The sequence below is a fragment of the Enhydra lutris genome, unplaced genomic scaffold (genome assembly GCF_002288905.1).
Source record: "Enhydra lutris kenyoni isolate GAN:26980312 unplaced genomic scaffold, ASM228890v2 scaffoldscaffold71, whole genome shotgun sequence".
NCBI classification, from domain to species: domain Eukaryota; kingdom Metazoa; phylum Chordata; class Mammalia; order Carnivora; family Mustelidae; genus Enhydra; species Enhydra lutris.
In genome coordinates, this window is record NW_019154155.1 from 6,567,072 (window position 1) to 6,583,554 (window position 16,483).

The 16,483-nt window shown below is 38.7% G+C and overlaps 1 protein-coding gene across 1 annotated transcript in view; it reads right to left on the minus strand.

Annotated features, from left to right (window-relative positions):
• Positions 1-16,483, minus strand: part of LOC111159903 (M-phase phosphoprotein 8) — a 61,928-nt gene that overhangs the window by 11,831 nt on the left and 33,614 nt on the right. The window contains exons 6-9 of the mRNA XM_022522578.1: positions 10,869-10,994; positions 10,698-10,786; positions 8,036-8,176; positions 6,761-6,847 (exon numbers count right to left, since the gene is read on the minus strand). Coding sequence (XP_022378286.1) covers positions 6,761-6,847; positions 8,036-8,176; positions 10,698-10,786; positions 10,869-10,994 — 443 coding nt within the window. The remainder of the gene's footprint in view (positions 1-6,760; positions 6,848-8,035; positions 8,177-10,697; positions 10,787-10,868; positions 10,995-16,483) is intronic.

Consider the following 16,483-nt stretch of genomic DNA (forward strand, 5'->3'; position numbering starts at 1 on the left):
CCTCTTTTTATCCCCTTTCTCCCCCTCACGATTTGGGATCTCTTCTGATTTGGCTAAAGCATATTTTCCTGGGGTTGTTGCCACCCTTTTAGTATTTTACTTGCTCCTTCATCTGCTCTTATCTGGACAAAATGACAAGGCGGAAAAATTCACCACAAAAAAAAGAACAAGAGGCAGTACCAAAGGCTAGGGACCTAATCAATACAGACGTTGGTAATATGTCAGATCTAGAGTTCAGAATGACGATTCTCAAGGTTCTAGCCGGGCTTGAAAAAGGCATGGAAGATATTAGAGAAACCCTCTCGGGAGATATAAAAGCCCTTTCTGGAGAAATAAAAGAACTAAAATCTAACCAAGTTGAAATCAAAAAAGCTATTAATGAGGTGCAATCAAAAATGGAGGCTCTCACTGCTAGGATAAATGAGGCAGAAGAAAGAATTAGCGATATAGAAGACCAAATGACAGAGAATAAAGAAGCTGAGCAAAAGAGGGACAAACAGCTACTGGACCATGAGGGGAGAATTCGAGAGATAAGTGACACCATAAGACGAAACAACATTAGAATAATTGGGATTCCAGAAGAAGAGGAAACAGAGAGGGGAGCAGAAGGTATATTGGAGAGAATTATTGGAGAGAATTTCCCCAATATGGCAAAGGGAACAAGCATCAAAATCCAGGAGGTTCAGAGAACCCCCCTCAAAATCAATAAGAATAGGTCCACACCCCGTCACCTAATAGTAAAATTTACAAGTCTTAGTGACAAAGAGAAGATCCTGAAAGCAGCCCGGGAAAAGAAGTCTGTAACATACAATGGTAAAAATATTAGATTGGCAGCAGACTTATCCACAGAGACCTGGCAGGCCAGAAAGAGCTGGCATGATATATTCAGAGTACTAAACGAGAAAAACATGCAGCCAAGAATACTATATCCAGCTAGGCTATCATTGAAAATAGAAGGAGAGATTAAAAGCTGAAAACAAAACAAAAACTGAAAGAATTTGCAAAGACCAAACCAGCTCTACAGGAAATATTGAAAGGGGTCCTCTAAGCAAAGAGAGACCCTAAAAGTAGTAGATCAGAAAGAAACAGAGACAATATACAATAACAGTCACCTTACAGGCAATACAATGGCACTAAATTCATATCTCTCAATACTTACCCTGAATGTTAATGGGCTAAATGCCCCAATCAAAAGACACAGGGTATCAGAATGGATAAAAAAACAAAACCCATCTATATGTTGCCTACAAGAAACTCATCTTAAACCTGAAGACACCTCCAGATTTAAAGTGAGGGGGTGGAAAAGAATTTACCATGCTAATGGACATCAGAAGAAAGCAGGAGTGGCAATCCTTATATCAGATCAATTAGATTTTAAGCCAAAGACTATAATAAGAGATGAGGAAGGACACTATATCATACTCAAAGGATCTGTCCAACAAGAAGATCTAACAATTTTAAATATCTATGCCCCTAACGTGGGAGCAGCCAACTATATAAACCAATTAATAACAAAATCAAAGAAACACATCAACAATAATACAATAATAGTAGGGGACTTTAACACTCCCCTCACTGAAATGGACAGATCATCCAAGCAAAAGATCAACAAGGAAATAAAGGCCTTAAATGACACACTGGACCAGATGGACATCACAGATATATTCAGAACATTTCATCCCAAAGCAACAGAATACACATTCTTCTCTAGTGCACATGGAACATTCTCCAGAATAGATCATATTCTCGGTCCTAAATCAGGTCTCAACCGTTATCAAAAGATTGGAATCATTCCCTGCATATTTTCAGACCACAATGCTCTRAAGCTAGAACTCAATCACAAGAGGAAATTTGGAAAGAACCCAATTACATGGAGACTAAACAGCATCCTTCTAAAGAATGAATGGGTCAACCAGGAAATTAAAGAAGAGTTGAAAAAATTCATGGAAACAAATGATAATGAAAACACAACGGTTCAAAATCTGTGGGACACAACAAAGGCAGTCCTGAGAGGAAAATATATAGCGGTACAAGCCTTTCTCAAGAAACAAGAAAGGTCTCAGGTACACAACATAACCCTACACCTAAAGGAGCTGGAGAAAGAACAAGAAAGAAACCCTAAACCCAGCAGGAGAAGAGAAATCATAAAGATCAGAGCAGAAATCAATGAAATAGAAACCAAAAAAACAATAGAACAAATCAACGAAACTAGGAGCTGGTTCTTTGAAAGAATTAATAAGATCGATAAACCCCTGGCCAGACTTATCAAAAAGAAAAGAGAAAGGACCCAAATAAATAAAATCATGAATGAAAGAGGAGAGATCACAACGAACACCAAAGAAATACAGACAATTATAAGAACATACTATGAGCAACTCTATGCCAACAAATTTGACAATCTGGAAGAAATGGATGCATTCCTAGAGACATATAAACTACCACAACTGAACCAGGAAGAAATAGAAAGCCTGAACAGACCCATAACCAGTAAGGAGATTGAAACAGTCATCAAAAGTCTCCAAACAAAAGCCCAGGGCCAGATGGCTTCCCAGGGGAATTCTACCAAACACTGAAAGAAGAACTAATTCCTATTCTCCTGAAACTGTTCCAAAAAATTGAAATGGAAGGAAAACTTCCAAACTCATTTTATGAGGCCAGCATCACCTTGATCCCAAAACCAGACAAGGATCCCATCAAAAAAGAGAACTACAGACCAATATCCTTGATGAACACAGATGCAAAAATTCTCGCCAAAATACTAGTCAATAGGATTCAACAGTACATTAAAAGGATTATTCACCACGACCAAGTGGGATTTATTCCAGGGCTGCAAGGTTGGTTCAACATCTGCAAATCAATCAATGTGATACAACACATTAATAAAAGAAAGAACAAGAACCATATGATACTCTCCATAGATGCTGAAAAAGCATTTGACAAAGTACAGCATCCCTTCCTGATCAAAACTCTTCAAAGTGTAGGGATAGAGGGCACATACCTCAATATTATCAAAGCCATCTATGAAAAACCCACCGCAAATATCATTCTCAATGGAGAAAAACTGAAAGCTTTTCCGCTAAGGTCAGGAACACGGCAGGGATGTCCATTATCACCACTGCTATTCAACATAGTACTAGAAGTCCTAGCCTCAGCAATCAGACAACAAAAGGAAATTAAAGGCATCCAAATTGGCAAAGAAGAAGTCAAACTATCACTCTTCGCAGATGATATGATACTATATGTGGAAAACCCAAAAGACTCCACTCCAAAACTGCTAGAACTTGTACAGGAATTCAGTAAAGTGTCAGGATATAAAATCAATGCCCAGAAATCAGTTGCATTTCCCTACACCAACAACAAGACAGAAGAAAGAGAAATTAAGGAGTCCATCCCATTTACAATTGCACCCAAAACTATAAGATACCTAGGAATAAATCTAACCAAAGAGACTAAGAATCTATACACAGAAAACTATAAAGTACTCATGAAAGAAATTGAGGAAGACACAAAGAAATGGAAAAATGTTCCATGCTCCTGGATTGGAAGAATAAATATTGTGAAAATGTCTATGCTACCTAAAGCAATCTACACATTTAATGCAATTCCTATCAAAGTACCATCCATTTTTTTCAAAGAAATGGAACAAATAATCCTAAAATTTATATGGAACCAGAAAAGACCTCAAATAGCCAAAGCAATATTGAAAAAGAAAGCCAAAGTTGGTGGCATCACAATTCCGGACTTCAAGCTCTATTACAAAGCTGTCATCATCAAGACAGCATGGTACTGGCACAAAAACAGACACATAGATCAATGGAACAGAATAGAGAGCCCAGAAATAGACCCTCAACTCTATGGTCAACTAATCTTCGACAAAGCAGGAAAGAATATCCAATGGAAAAAAGACAGCCTCTTCAACAAATGGTGTTGGGAAAATTGGACAGCCACATGCAGAAAAATGAAATTGGATCATTTCCTTACACCACACACGAAAATAGACTCAAAATGGATGAAGGATCTCAATGTGAGAAAGGAATCCATCAAAATCCTTGAGGAGAACACAGGCAGCAACCTCTTCGACCTCAGCCGCAGCAACATCTTCCTAGGAACATCGCCAAAGGCAAGGGAAGCAAGGGCAAAAATGAACTATTGGGATTTTATCAAGATCAAAAGCTTTTGCACAGCAAAGGAAACAGTTAACAAAACCAAAAGACAACTGACAGAATGGGAGAAGATATTTGCAAATGACATATCGGATAAAGGGCTAGTGTCCAAAATCTATAAAGAACTTAGCAAACTCAACACCCAAAGAACAAATAATCCAATCAAGAAATGGGCAGAGGACATGAACAGACATTTCTGCAAAGAAGACATCCAGATGGCCAACAGACACATGAAAAAGTGCTCCACATCACTCGGCATCAGGGAAATACAAATCAAAACCACAATGAGATATCACCTCACACCAGTCAGAATGGCTAAAATTAACAAGTCAGGAAATGACAGATGCTGGCGAGGATGTGGAGAAAGGGGAACCCTCCTACACTGTTGGTGGGAATGCAAGCTGGTGCAACCACTCTGGAAAACAGCATGGAGGTTCCTCAAAATGTTGAAAATACAACTACCCTATGACCCAGCAATTGCACTGCTGGGTATTTACCCTAAAGATACAAACGTAGTGATCCGAAGGGGCACGTGCACCCGAATGTTTATAGCAGCAATGTCTACAATAGCCAAACTATGGAAAGAACCTAGATGTCCATCAACAGACGAATGGATAAAGAAGATGTGGTATATATACACAATGGAATACTATGCAGCCATCAAAAGAAATGAAATCTTGCCATTTGCGACGACGTGGATGGAACTAGAGGGTATCATGCTTAGCGAAATAAGTCAATCGGAGAAAGACAACTATCATATGATCTCCCTGATATGAGGGAGAGGAGATGCAACATGGGGGGTTAAGGGGGTAGGAGAAGAGTAAATAAAACAAGATGGGATTGGGAGGGAGACAAACCATAAGTGACTCTTAATCTCACAAAACAAACTGAGGGTTAATGGGGGGAGGGGGGTGGGGGGGGTGGGATTATGGACATTGGGGAGGGTATGTGCTATGGTGAGTGCTGTGAAGTGTGTAAACCTAGCGATTCACAGACCTGTACCCCTGGGGATAAAAAGATATTACATGTTTATGAAAAATAAAATTAAAAAAAAAAATCCCTGTACTGCTTTTTATTTATTTATTTATTTTTTAAAAATTTATTTATTTTACAGAGAAAGAGTAGGCAGAGGCAGGCAGAGAGAGAGGAGGAAGCAGGCTCCCTGCTGAGCAGAGAGCCTGATGTGGGGCTTGATCCCAGGATCCTGGGATCATGACCTGAGCCGAGGGCAGAGGCTTTAACACAATGAGCCACCCAAGTGCCCCATTGCTTGTCTTTTTAACCAATTCGTTCCCCCTACTGAACTAAGTGAGGGACATTAAAAACAACCACCTTTATTCTGATTATGTCTTTCTCTAGCTTAAACCTTTTCGCAGCTCCCAACTACTCTCAGGACCAAGTTATCCTAATTCCTTGTTCCAGATGTAGACCATGTCCATGCTCACTGCCCTATGTGCACACCTTTATGCACCAGACTACTTAAGTATTTACTGTTTAGAATGTACCTGGTGATTTCTCAATAAGACAAAGTTTTAATTCATATTTGATGTGCCAATTCTTCTCTAAGCATATGGCAACAGAAGACACAAAGGAAAACTAAAACTCAAAAGTAGGGCTCCTGAACAAAATAAGCATTTCCATAAACCAAAAATGATACGGCAACACAAGCAGTGAGCAAGGTCCACATCTCGAGCATGGAAGAAGGTTGAGGGGATAGGTGAACCAGGCCTTGCTCTCTTATTGACTCAGGAAAGACGGCTGAAAATAGGTACTATAGACAAACACCCACTTGGGTCAATTTCTTGCACAAAACTGTATCTACAAACACAGCAGTAAGACAGAGCCTCCACGCCAGGAACTAATGCATGGCTCGGTGTCAGGACCTGCTCTGTCCTAATGGCATTTTAGGCCAGGAACCTAAACTACCACAGTAGTTAGACCGGGGTTGGCTCCAGGAGAAGCAAAAACAAAACTGCTAAACAGGGAGAGGTCATTAAAGGGATAGTCATGGGGGATGCTTTAACAACCTTCCACTCAAAATGGTCAGCAAACCACAATTCCAAATACGCATGAAGAAATTGGAGGCTAAGGAGATGAATCCACCAATGTAAAATAAAAATGAAAGTACATCATGTTCTTTTCCACTCCCAGCTCTCTGCATATCCTATTCCATTTCCTGCTTACACAGTTCATCCCTGCCAGCTTATATATCATTTGTAGGATGCAGCTCAGCCACCTATCACATCCATATCCACCCCCCCCTTTTTTTTAAAGTAATCTCTATGCTCAACATGGGGCTCAAAACTTATGACCCCAAGATCAAGAGTCATATGCTCTATCAACTGAGCCAGCCAGATGTTCTACCCTGTCCCACCTTGAATCAGCACTGCTCAGCCTGGTATCAACTTTTATGTAATCCCATGGTTCTCTGGGTTTATTCCTATCACATTATTGCTCACATCAACTCTTAATTTTGCTGACCTGTTTCTCCTACACATTTGTGTCCTGTTCCCCATCATATTCCCAGCCCCCAGCAGAGTGCCTGGCAATCAGGGTACTAACTGGAACATCTGTCAAGACCGAAGTGAAATATTTACCTTCATTAGAGCAGTCTCACCATTGCTCTGCTGGACATTAACAAAAGCTCCTGCTTCCAAAAGAATAGCCACTGTAGTTAAAAAGTTCTAGTAAAAAAAAAAAAAAAAGGGCAAATTTAATTCCCAGAATTCTTTAAAAGATAGTTTTTGATGACTTTAAGTTTTTAGCCATCCAGAAAAATACTCAGATTCTATCCCAAGCAGATCAGTGAACATGGGTCTTCACTGTGCCCACCATTCAGGCCCCATGCACAGCCATACACAATTTGACAGCAACTTCAACCTGAAGTTTAACTACTGGTTTCAACATAAGAAACTCTGTATATCAATCCTTTAAAAAGATATGTGGAAACATTTTAATTATGTTCTTAATCAAAAGGAACACTTAATTTCAATTGGGAAAGATTTTTAAGATTTTTTTAAGGGTATCTTTCGTGTTATTTTCTCTTTTTTAAAAGATTTTATTTATTTATTTGACAAAGAGATCACAAGTAGACAGAGAGGCAGGCAGAGAGAGAAGGGAAGCAGGCTCCCCACTGAGCGGAGAGCCCGATGCAGAGCTTGATCCCAGGACCCTGAGGATCATGACCTGAGCCGATCCCAGGACCCTGAGGATCATGACCTGAGCCGAAGGCAGAGGCTTAACCCACCCCAGGTGCCCCAGTTTTAAGAGTTAAAAATTTTTTTTTTATTTGACAGAGAAAGACACAGCCAGAGAGGGAACACAAGCAGGGGGAGAGGGAGAAGCAGGCCTCCTGCCGAGCAGGGAGCCTGACACAGGGCTTGATTCCAGGACCCCGGGACCATGACTTGAGCCAAAGGCAGACACTTAACCAATGAGCCACCCAGGTGCCCCAAATTGGAAAAGATCTTTAAAAGATTTAAGATTGAAACCAGCATTAGTATATTAATCAGAGGCCCTTTTTCTTTTCTTTTTTTTCAAGTATTTCTATGCCCAGTATGGAGTTTGTATTCATAACCCTGAGATCAAGAGTCACATGCTCTATAGATTAAGCCAACCAGGTGCCCCTAGGGTCTTTTTTCAATATGAATCACTTCCCACTAGATAAATCACATTTTGAAAATTCAATTATAAAGTACTACTATTGACAAAAAAAAAATCCATTCATGATAAGTCCTAGATGAATTGAAATATGAGATTTTAAAGTTACGTGACCATGAGAGTTATATTTCCCTACAGAAACAGACTCTTGTTCTGGTCCACAGGCAGGAATTCCTATAGAATAAGAAACTAAGGTCTTTTGAGTTCCCAACCTTCTCAGCCGCATGAATGAGGGCAGTGGTCCCATTCTTCTGTCTGCCATTCACCTTAGCCCCCTTCTTGATGAGGAGCCTCAGCAGGTCGTCTTGCCCTCCTGCTGCAGCGAGCATCACCAGAGTCATCCCGCTTGAATCCTTCATTGGTTTTGTTGAGGAAAAAGACATGTCAGTGTCCATCAGAAAAATTTTAGAGCTAAGTCTTTCCGTCTATGATGTTTCAATGTGAAATCACTTAAATACACGGATTTAAGCAGCTACTTAAGGTTTTTATGAAAATATCCTTATAATAATTAGAAATATCAGTTTCTTTCAGATGTAAATATAAAATTTTACAACTTCCATGTTTGTTTGTTTGTTTGTTTTAAGATTTTATTTATTTGAGAGAGAAAGAGAATGAGAGAGACCGAGCATGAGAAGGGGAAGGTCAGGCGGAGAAGCAGACCCCCTGCTGAGCAGGGAGCCTGATGCAGGACTCCATCCAGGACTCCAGGATCATGACCTGAGCTGAAGGCAGTCGATCAATCAACTGAGTCATCCAGATGCCCTACAACTTCCATGTTTTAAAGGCCTATCGTATCAACACTTGGCATGACATGTGATGAATAGTATTCGTATCTTGATGCTATAAAAATGGCAAAGTATTTATTTATCACACATTTCAGACACAAAAGTCTCCTTGTGTTCTAGGTAAAACAGGTGAAACTTACTCACTCACTTGATACTCACTTAGTTGGCTGAAAGACCTAAGGCTCGAAATGACTACTAGACGTAACCTAAGTCCACTCTATTGATGACGGGCTAACTGAATGCTGTCACCACAAACGGTGACCTATATGAATATAACTGTTGGGAAGTGACGGTTGGCTACTCAAAGGATAAAGAAGAAAATTCAGAAGGAGGAAACTGATATGATTGGATTCTAAGATGCTATGACAAAATAGAGAAATTAAAATACTTTAAAGAGATAAAATTACATAAAGTTGACAAAAAATAAAAAGGTAATAGCTTAAATATTTTCAATCATTAACTGAAACAAACAAAACAGTTATTAAATACTATCCATTTATTAAATACCATTTATTAAATACCATCTACTAAAACCAAGTTCTAATAGTTACTTTTTGGTTAATTTGGCTATAGGAATTTGGCTATAATCTGAAAGCTCAGCAGAATTCACTTATATGAGCAATCTGAAGGAATACAAAAGTCTTCTGAAATAAGAGAGTGCACTTCCTCTCATTTGTAAAGTATCCTATTACTACAAAACATGTTAAAGGGGGAAAAACCTTCTTCTAATTTATTCATAAAGACCAAGCTACATTAGTAATAAAGTAGGGAAAAAAATCTGATAAAACCCAGCATCCATCCACCACTGATAAAAACTTAAGCAGGTAAACAAAGGAAGTCTAGAAAGAGAAAGACTACTGTCCACAAGAAACCCACAACAGTAAAATAGAAAGAGAACCTTCACACACAGCCTAAGGGGAAATCCCCACTCAGATCAGAGGCAGAACAGGATCACTTCCATTACTATTATTCTTCAAAATGTTACCAAGTTCACAATACCAGAAAAAGAAATATTACTGGGAAAAAAGGAAACAAAATAGTTACTTTTTACTAGGTGATCATATTCTCTGCCCAAAGAATCCCAGGCAAGTGACTTAAAAATTATTACAGTAAGAGAATTTCACAGTGACAGGAGACCACATGTATGCACATAGGTGCACATGTGCACACACACACACACACACACAAATCAGTAGTTTCACCAAACATACAGAATAACCAGTTAGAAGACAAAATGTGGAAGGAAAAAGATCCTAATGATCATACTGAGATAATTTAAAAATTATCAAATATGTAGGAACACAACCAAAATGAATGTGCAAGAACCATACAAAGGAAAAAAAATTTATAAAACTTTGCTTTACGAATAAATGAAGAGCTGAATAAATGTAGAGTTACCATGTTCTTATTTGGAGGACTAAAAATGTAAAAATGTCAATTCTCAGTCAAATTAATCTATAGAGTTCATGCAATTTTACCCAAAATCTCAGTAATTCTTTTGAACTGTAATTCCTAAGGAGTAAGCTTAAAAGAAAAATCCACCACCAAAGCAAAAATACTAAAGAAGAAAGTATAAAAAATCTTTTATAAACAAGACACCCAAAGCCATAAAGGAAAGGATTGACAGATATGACTATCTAAAAATAAAAATCCTCTAAATAATAAAAGACTCAAAAAACAAAAACTAAAAACTAGGAAGAAAGGGTTAAGGTGCTTTCATTAAAAGAAAAAACACCCCCCCCCAATAAATCAAAATGAAAAATTACAGCAACAGAACCATGGGCAACTGCTGTGAAGAGGAAACTACCACCGAAACACCATCAGAGACAATGACACAAGGAGTCATTTTATGCCCCTCAGAGCAGCAGAGATTCAACCACAGACAAAAACTAGACAGGCCACAGCTAAACCCAAATGGTCGCTCTTGGGGCTGGAATTATAAGGTCTATAATTTTCTACACTATACATTCCTACTGTGTTTTCAGTTTACAAAATGAACATTACTTTTTTAATTTTTAAAAAATGAAAAATAAAATAGAATTATATTAAAAGAGCTAGTATCTTTATTTCATGAGATTTTACTAATTACCTCTTGGTCCAGGTTATAGTCTTCATTTGAATTAAGCGCAACTTTTACAGCAATATAATCTCCATTTTTCACAGCGTCCCTCAATAAATCTACAATGAAAGAATTAAGAAAAATTAGGCTTCACATATCTAGATACATGAAAAGGACCTCCAAAATTCCTAAACTACTCACTACTTGGAATTGCATTTGCTGTGGTAAAGTTCTCATCTTCCCCATCAAGATGCTTTTGAAAATCTTCTAGTTTCATCCATTCCAATTGCAAGTCCATGCCCAAACTCAAAATCTGTTGTCTGCCATCTGGAACACAGAAGAGCCTTATAAATACACATTTTCTTTTCCTGTATCAATGCTGTTTTATTAACTTTTGGTGTCTTAAGCAAAGTTTCATATACACTTGTAATATATTTCATTATGTAATTGAGTCTTTAATTAAATTTCTGCTTTTCTTGGTCAAGTAATACCAACTACCCACATTTAGATGTCACAGTGCTTCAAAAGCATAAATACAAGATTAAGTAGCTCAAAGGAAGAGAGAAAAATCATAGGGATTCAGTAAGAGGAATCTCTTAACATTTCTATCTCTGGCCATTCTTCTTGGATATGCATTGCCTACAATCATTTATGCAAGTAAAGCCATTCTAAATGTGTAAACCAGGGGCACCTGGGTGGCTCAATCATTCAGCATCTGCCTTTGGCTCAGATCATGATCCCAGGGTCCAGTGATTGAGCCCCACATTGGGTTCCCTGCTCTGCGGGAAGCCTGCTTCTCCCTCTCTCACTCCCTCTGCTTGTATTCCCTCTCTATCTCTTTCTCTGTGTCAAATAAATTTAAAAAAATCTTTAAATGTGTAAATTAGACCTGTATGTAAATAAGTCACTGATCTTTCAGACTCAGCTCCAGGTCCTCCTCTTGGAAGTCCTCTGTGCTTCCTCCTACCCACAAAGCAAGTACTAGTTTCCTCCCTCATCTGTCTGACCCAGGAGCTTTCCTAACATTAGGAAAGAACATGTTCATCCACTATTGGCAGTGCAACAAATAAGATTTGAGCATTAATTCATTGGGGAGTATTCAAAACAACTGTCTTATTTTATTTTTAAATATTTTATTTATGTATTTATTTGTGGGAGGCAGAGAGGGGCAGAAGGAGAGGAAGAATCTTAAGCAGTCTCCACACACAGCACAGAGCCTGATGTAGAGCTTGATCCCGTGACTCTGAAATCATGACCTGACCTGAAATCAAGAGTTGAGTGCCCAACTAACTAAACCACCCATCCAGATGCCCTTCAACTGTGCTATTTTAAAAAGCAAAAATAAAAAATATTTTATGGTAAAAGTATTTTCACCTAAAACCAATTCCTCAGGGGCACCTGGGTGGCTCAGTGGATTAAGCCTCTGCCTTCGGCTCAGGTCATGATCTCAGGGTCCTGGGATCGAGCCCCGCATCAGGCTCTCTGCTCAGTGGGGAGCCTGCTTCTCTCTCTCTCTCTCTCTCTGCCTGCCTCTCTGCCTATTTGTGATCTCTCTCTCTGTCAAATGAATAAATAAAATCTTAAAAAAAAAAAAAAACCAATTCCTCAAACTACACAAATGTCAGGCAGTTAAACTTGCCATAGACATGAAGTTTGTAAAAGACACACAAAGAAATGAAAGAAATTCTTCCAAAGCTTTCAACTCAAACCCACACTTCTTTTTGCTACCTCCAAGAGCATTCCATCATAGAAACAGCATAGCCTTAAGAGCTACACATACTGGATTTTCTGTATCCCAGATCCTTATGTCAGCTGCATGGCTTTGAGTAAGTCATGTAAACTTGCAATACCTCACTTTCTGAATAACAGCAGTAGTAGTAATAGTAAAAGCAGCTAACATTCAGGGAGAAGTGTTCGAGTATTTACATAAATTAGCATATTTAATCCACACACAATAACCTATACAGGGATACATGTTATGGGTAAGAAAACAAGGCAAAGAGGTTCTGTGATTTGCTCAGACACACACATCAGTAAGCCAACAGGCATCTTCTCACTGAGTTGTATCTGAGCCCACAGCTGGACCTCCTCTCTCTAGCGCAGCCCCACAATACCATGGACAGATCTGTGAAGCAGGACAGAAGAGGGTTCGTATCAATTGAGATACCACCACCTAACTTACAGGACTGTTATAAGTAACAACAACATGCAATATAGATAACAAGAAAAGATATGCTGTAGCTTAGATTTTGGTCTCTAACATAGCCAACTTGTTCAAAATCCTATGTTCATTCCTACCAAGTACTGGATCTTGATTTGGCATCTGGTAGTTTAAGCCTTTCTATTTTTAATAAGCTTTATTAATTTAATAAAAAGCTTATTTTTAGTAACTAAAAGAATGTGTTAGGAGGTAAACATCTGTGAACAGAGTACTAACTTGAGCACAGACCCACCCTGGGGCCTCAACACTCCCATACCATGCTATCCCCCACCACAATGATGTCACAGATTTGGAGTTTGAATCTGTCATTCCCTTCTGTTCTTCTTAAAAATGGTTTTGCCATAAATACATATATCCTAAAAAATCTACAGTTGTTTCTTAGCTTTATAAAAATTGGTATTGGGTGAATGGGTTGCTCAGTCGGTTAAGCGTCTGCCTTTGGCTCAGGTCATGATCTCTGGGCCCTGGGATTGACACCCATATAGGGTTCCCTGCTTAGATGGTGTCTGCTTCTCCCTCTCCCTCTGCCCTTCCCTCCTGCTCATGCCTACATGTGCATTCTCTCTCTCTCTCTCTCTCAAAGAAACAAAATCTTTAAAAAGAAATTGGTAGGGTGCCTAGGTGGCTCAGTGGGTTAAGCCTCTGCCTTCGGCTCAGATCATGATCTCAGGGTCCTGGGATCCTGCCCAGCTTCAGGCTCTCTGCTCAGTCAGGAGCCTGCTTCCCCTTCTCTCTCTCTCTGCCTGCCTCTCTGCCTACTTGTGATCTCTGTGTGTCAAATAAATAAATAAAATCTTAAAAAAAAAAAAAAAGAAAAAAAAATTGGTATCTACGTGGCTAATTTTGTGCATCATATTGACTGGATTAAGGGATGCCCAGATAGCTGGTAAAACTTATTTCTGGGTGTGTCTCTGAGGGCCTTTCTGGGAGATTAGCATTTGAATTAGAATGAGCTAAAGATCTGCCCTCATCAGTGTGGGCAGGTAACATCCAATCCTCTGCACTGCACAAGAACACAGATTCTCTCTTCTTAAGCCGGGACCTCCATCTTCTGCCTTGACACCAGGAATCCTGGTTCTTGGACCTTTGGACTTCCGGGTTTACATCATCAGCTCTGTGATTCTCAGGCCTTTGCACTTAGACTGAAATTACACTATCAGCTTTCCTGGGTCTACACTGCAAATGGCAGGTTGTGGGACTATTCTAAACCTTTATAATCACACATGCCAATTCTTTCTAACAAGCCTTCTTTTTTTATATATATCCTGTTGATTCTGTTTCTGGAGAATCCAATACAGTATCATACTGAAGACATTTTTTTATATATTTTGAGTACCAATCCTTTGTTTTTTTCACCTTTTTAAATGGGAATTTTGATGAATACAACTGCTTTGCAACCAACTTTATCACTCTTTTCTTTTATGGTACTTTTTTGTGTCTTGTTTCAGAAATCCTTCCCTGTCTTAAAGATATGATCCTTTGTCCTCCAAATATCTAATATCTAACTGTCCTCTTTATATTTAAGACCTTAATCCATCAGAATTTGGTTTTTGTGTATGGTTTCTTCCACGGATAACCAAGTATCCTCACACCATCTATAAAGAGCTTATCTTTCCCCAGGGATCTGTTACCACTTACCATCTATCCAGTTTCCATATCTCCAAGAGTCCTAGTCTGAAGACTACTCAATTAACTAATTTAACCCTCTCTGTGCCAAGTAAATATTGTAGCTATACAATACAGCAGGTCTTGATTACTACTGGGATAACTGGTTTTGGCTTTTGGTTACTCTTCCACATAAATTTTAGAATCAGTATTTATAAATTCCATTAAAAACTATGTTGGGGTGGGGCGCCTGGGTGGCTCGGTGGGTTAAAGCCTCTGCCTTCGGCTCAGGTCATGATTCCAGGGTCCTGGGATCGAGCCCTGCATCGGGCTCTCTGCTTGGCGGGGGGCCTGCTTCCTCCTCTCTCTCTGCCTACTTGTGATCTCTGTCTGTGAAATAAATAAATAAAATCTTTAAAAAAAAAAACTATGTTGGGAAGCTTACTGGAATCAGAGTGACATTATAGACCAACTTAAAGAAAATATCAAATTTATATTGTGTTTATTAATAAGATGGTATTAATTTTAATAACTTTCAAAAAGTTTTTATAATTTTCTCCATATAGGTCTTACATATCTTCATACACAATATTCTTAGAAATCTTTTAAATGTATTGCTATTGAAAATTAATTTTCTCATCCCCCTACCTTTTTAATTGAAGTATAGTTGATACACAATGTTACACTAGTTTCAGGTGTACAACGTAGTGATTCAACAACTCTATACCTTGTGCTATGTTCACCGAAGTGGAGCTATCATCTATCACCATACAATACTATTACAATATCACTGACTATATTCCCTATGCTGTCCTTTTATCCTGGTGACTTATTCATTCCATAACTAGAAGCCTGTATCTCCCACTCCCCTTCACCCATTTTTCCCTTTCTCCTTTCCCCTATCCTCTGGTAACCATCAACTTGTTCCCTATATTTATGGATCTGTTTCTGCTTTTTGTTTATTCATGTTTTATTTTTTAGTTTCCACATATAAGTGATATCAGATGGGGGGGTATTTGTCTTTCTTTCACTTATTTCACTTAGTATAATACCCTGTAGGTCCATCCATGCTGTTGCAAATCTCATTTTTTTTAATGGTCGAGTAATACTCCACTGAGTGTGTAGGTATATGTATGTATGTATGTATGTATGTATGTACACACACCCCACAGCTTCTTTATCCAGTCATCCGTTGATGGGACACTTGGGTTGCTTCCATATCTTAGCATTATGAATAATGTTGCAATAAACATAGAGATGTATATATCTTTTCGAATTCATGTTTTCCTTTTCTTTGGATATACTCAGCAGTGGAATTATGAGTCATATGGTATCTTTTTTGAGGAACCTCCATATGGTTTTGACAGAGGCCATACCAATTCACATTCCCCCAACAGTTCACAAAGGTTCCTTTTTCTCTACATCCTCTTGTTATTTTTTGATGAAAATTAACTTTTTATGATTACATTATCTACACAGAAATGTATGCAGAAACGTACACTGTATAGAAATAGAGAACTGTCATTAACTTTTGTATATTGGTTTTATATCCAACCAAGTCACCTTGCTAAACATTAAACATTTCTAAATATTTGTGAATTGAGTTTTTCATATATATAACATCTGATAATGAAAATCTGCAGGGGGAGGCTTCCTTCCCAATACTTGTATCTTTTTGTTTCTTACTGTCTTACTCTACTGGGTAGGCCTTAGAACACTGTTGAAAAACAGGGGTGACAGATGTCTGCCGAAGTTTTAATGTTCTTTATTAATCTGAGAAAGCTTCCTTTTATTCATAGTCTGCTAGGTTTTGTTTTTTAAAAATCAAGAATGGGGGCGCCTGGGTGGCTCAGTGGGTTAAGCCGCTGCCTTCGGCTCAGGTCATGATCTCAGAGTCCTGGGATCGAGCCCCGCATCGGGCTCTCTGTTCTCTAGGGGAGCCTGCTTCCTCCTCTCTCTCTGCCTGCCTCTCTGCCTGCTTGTGAGAGAG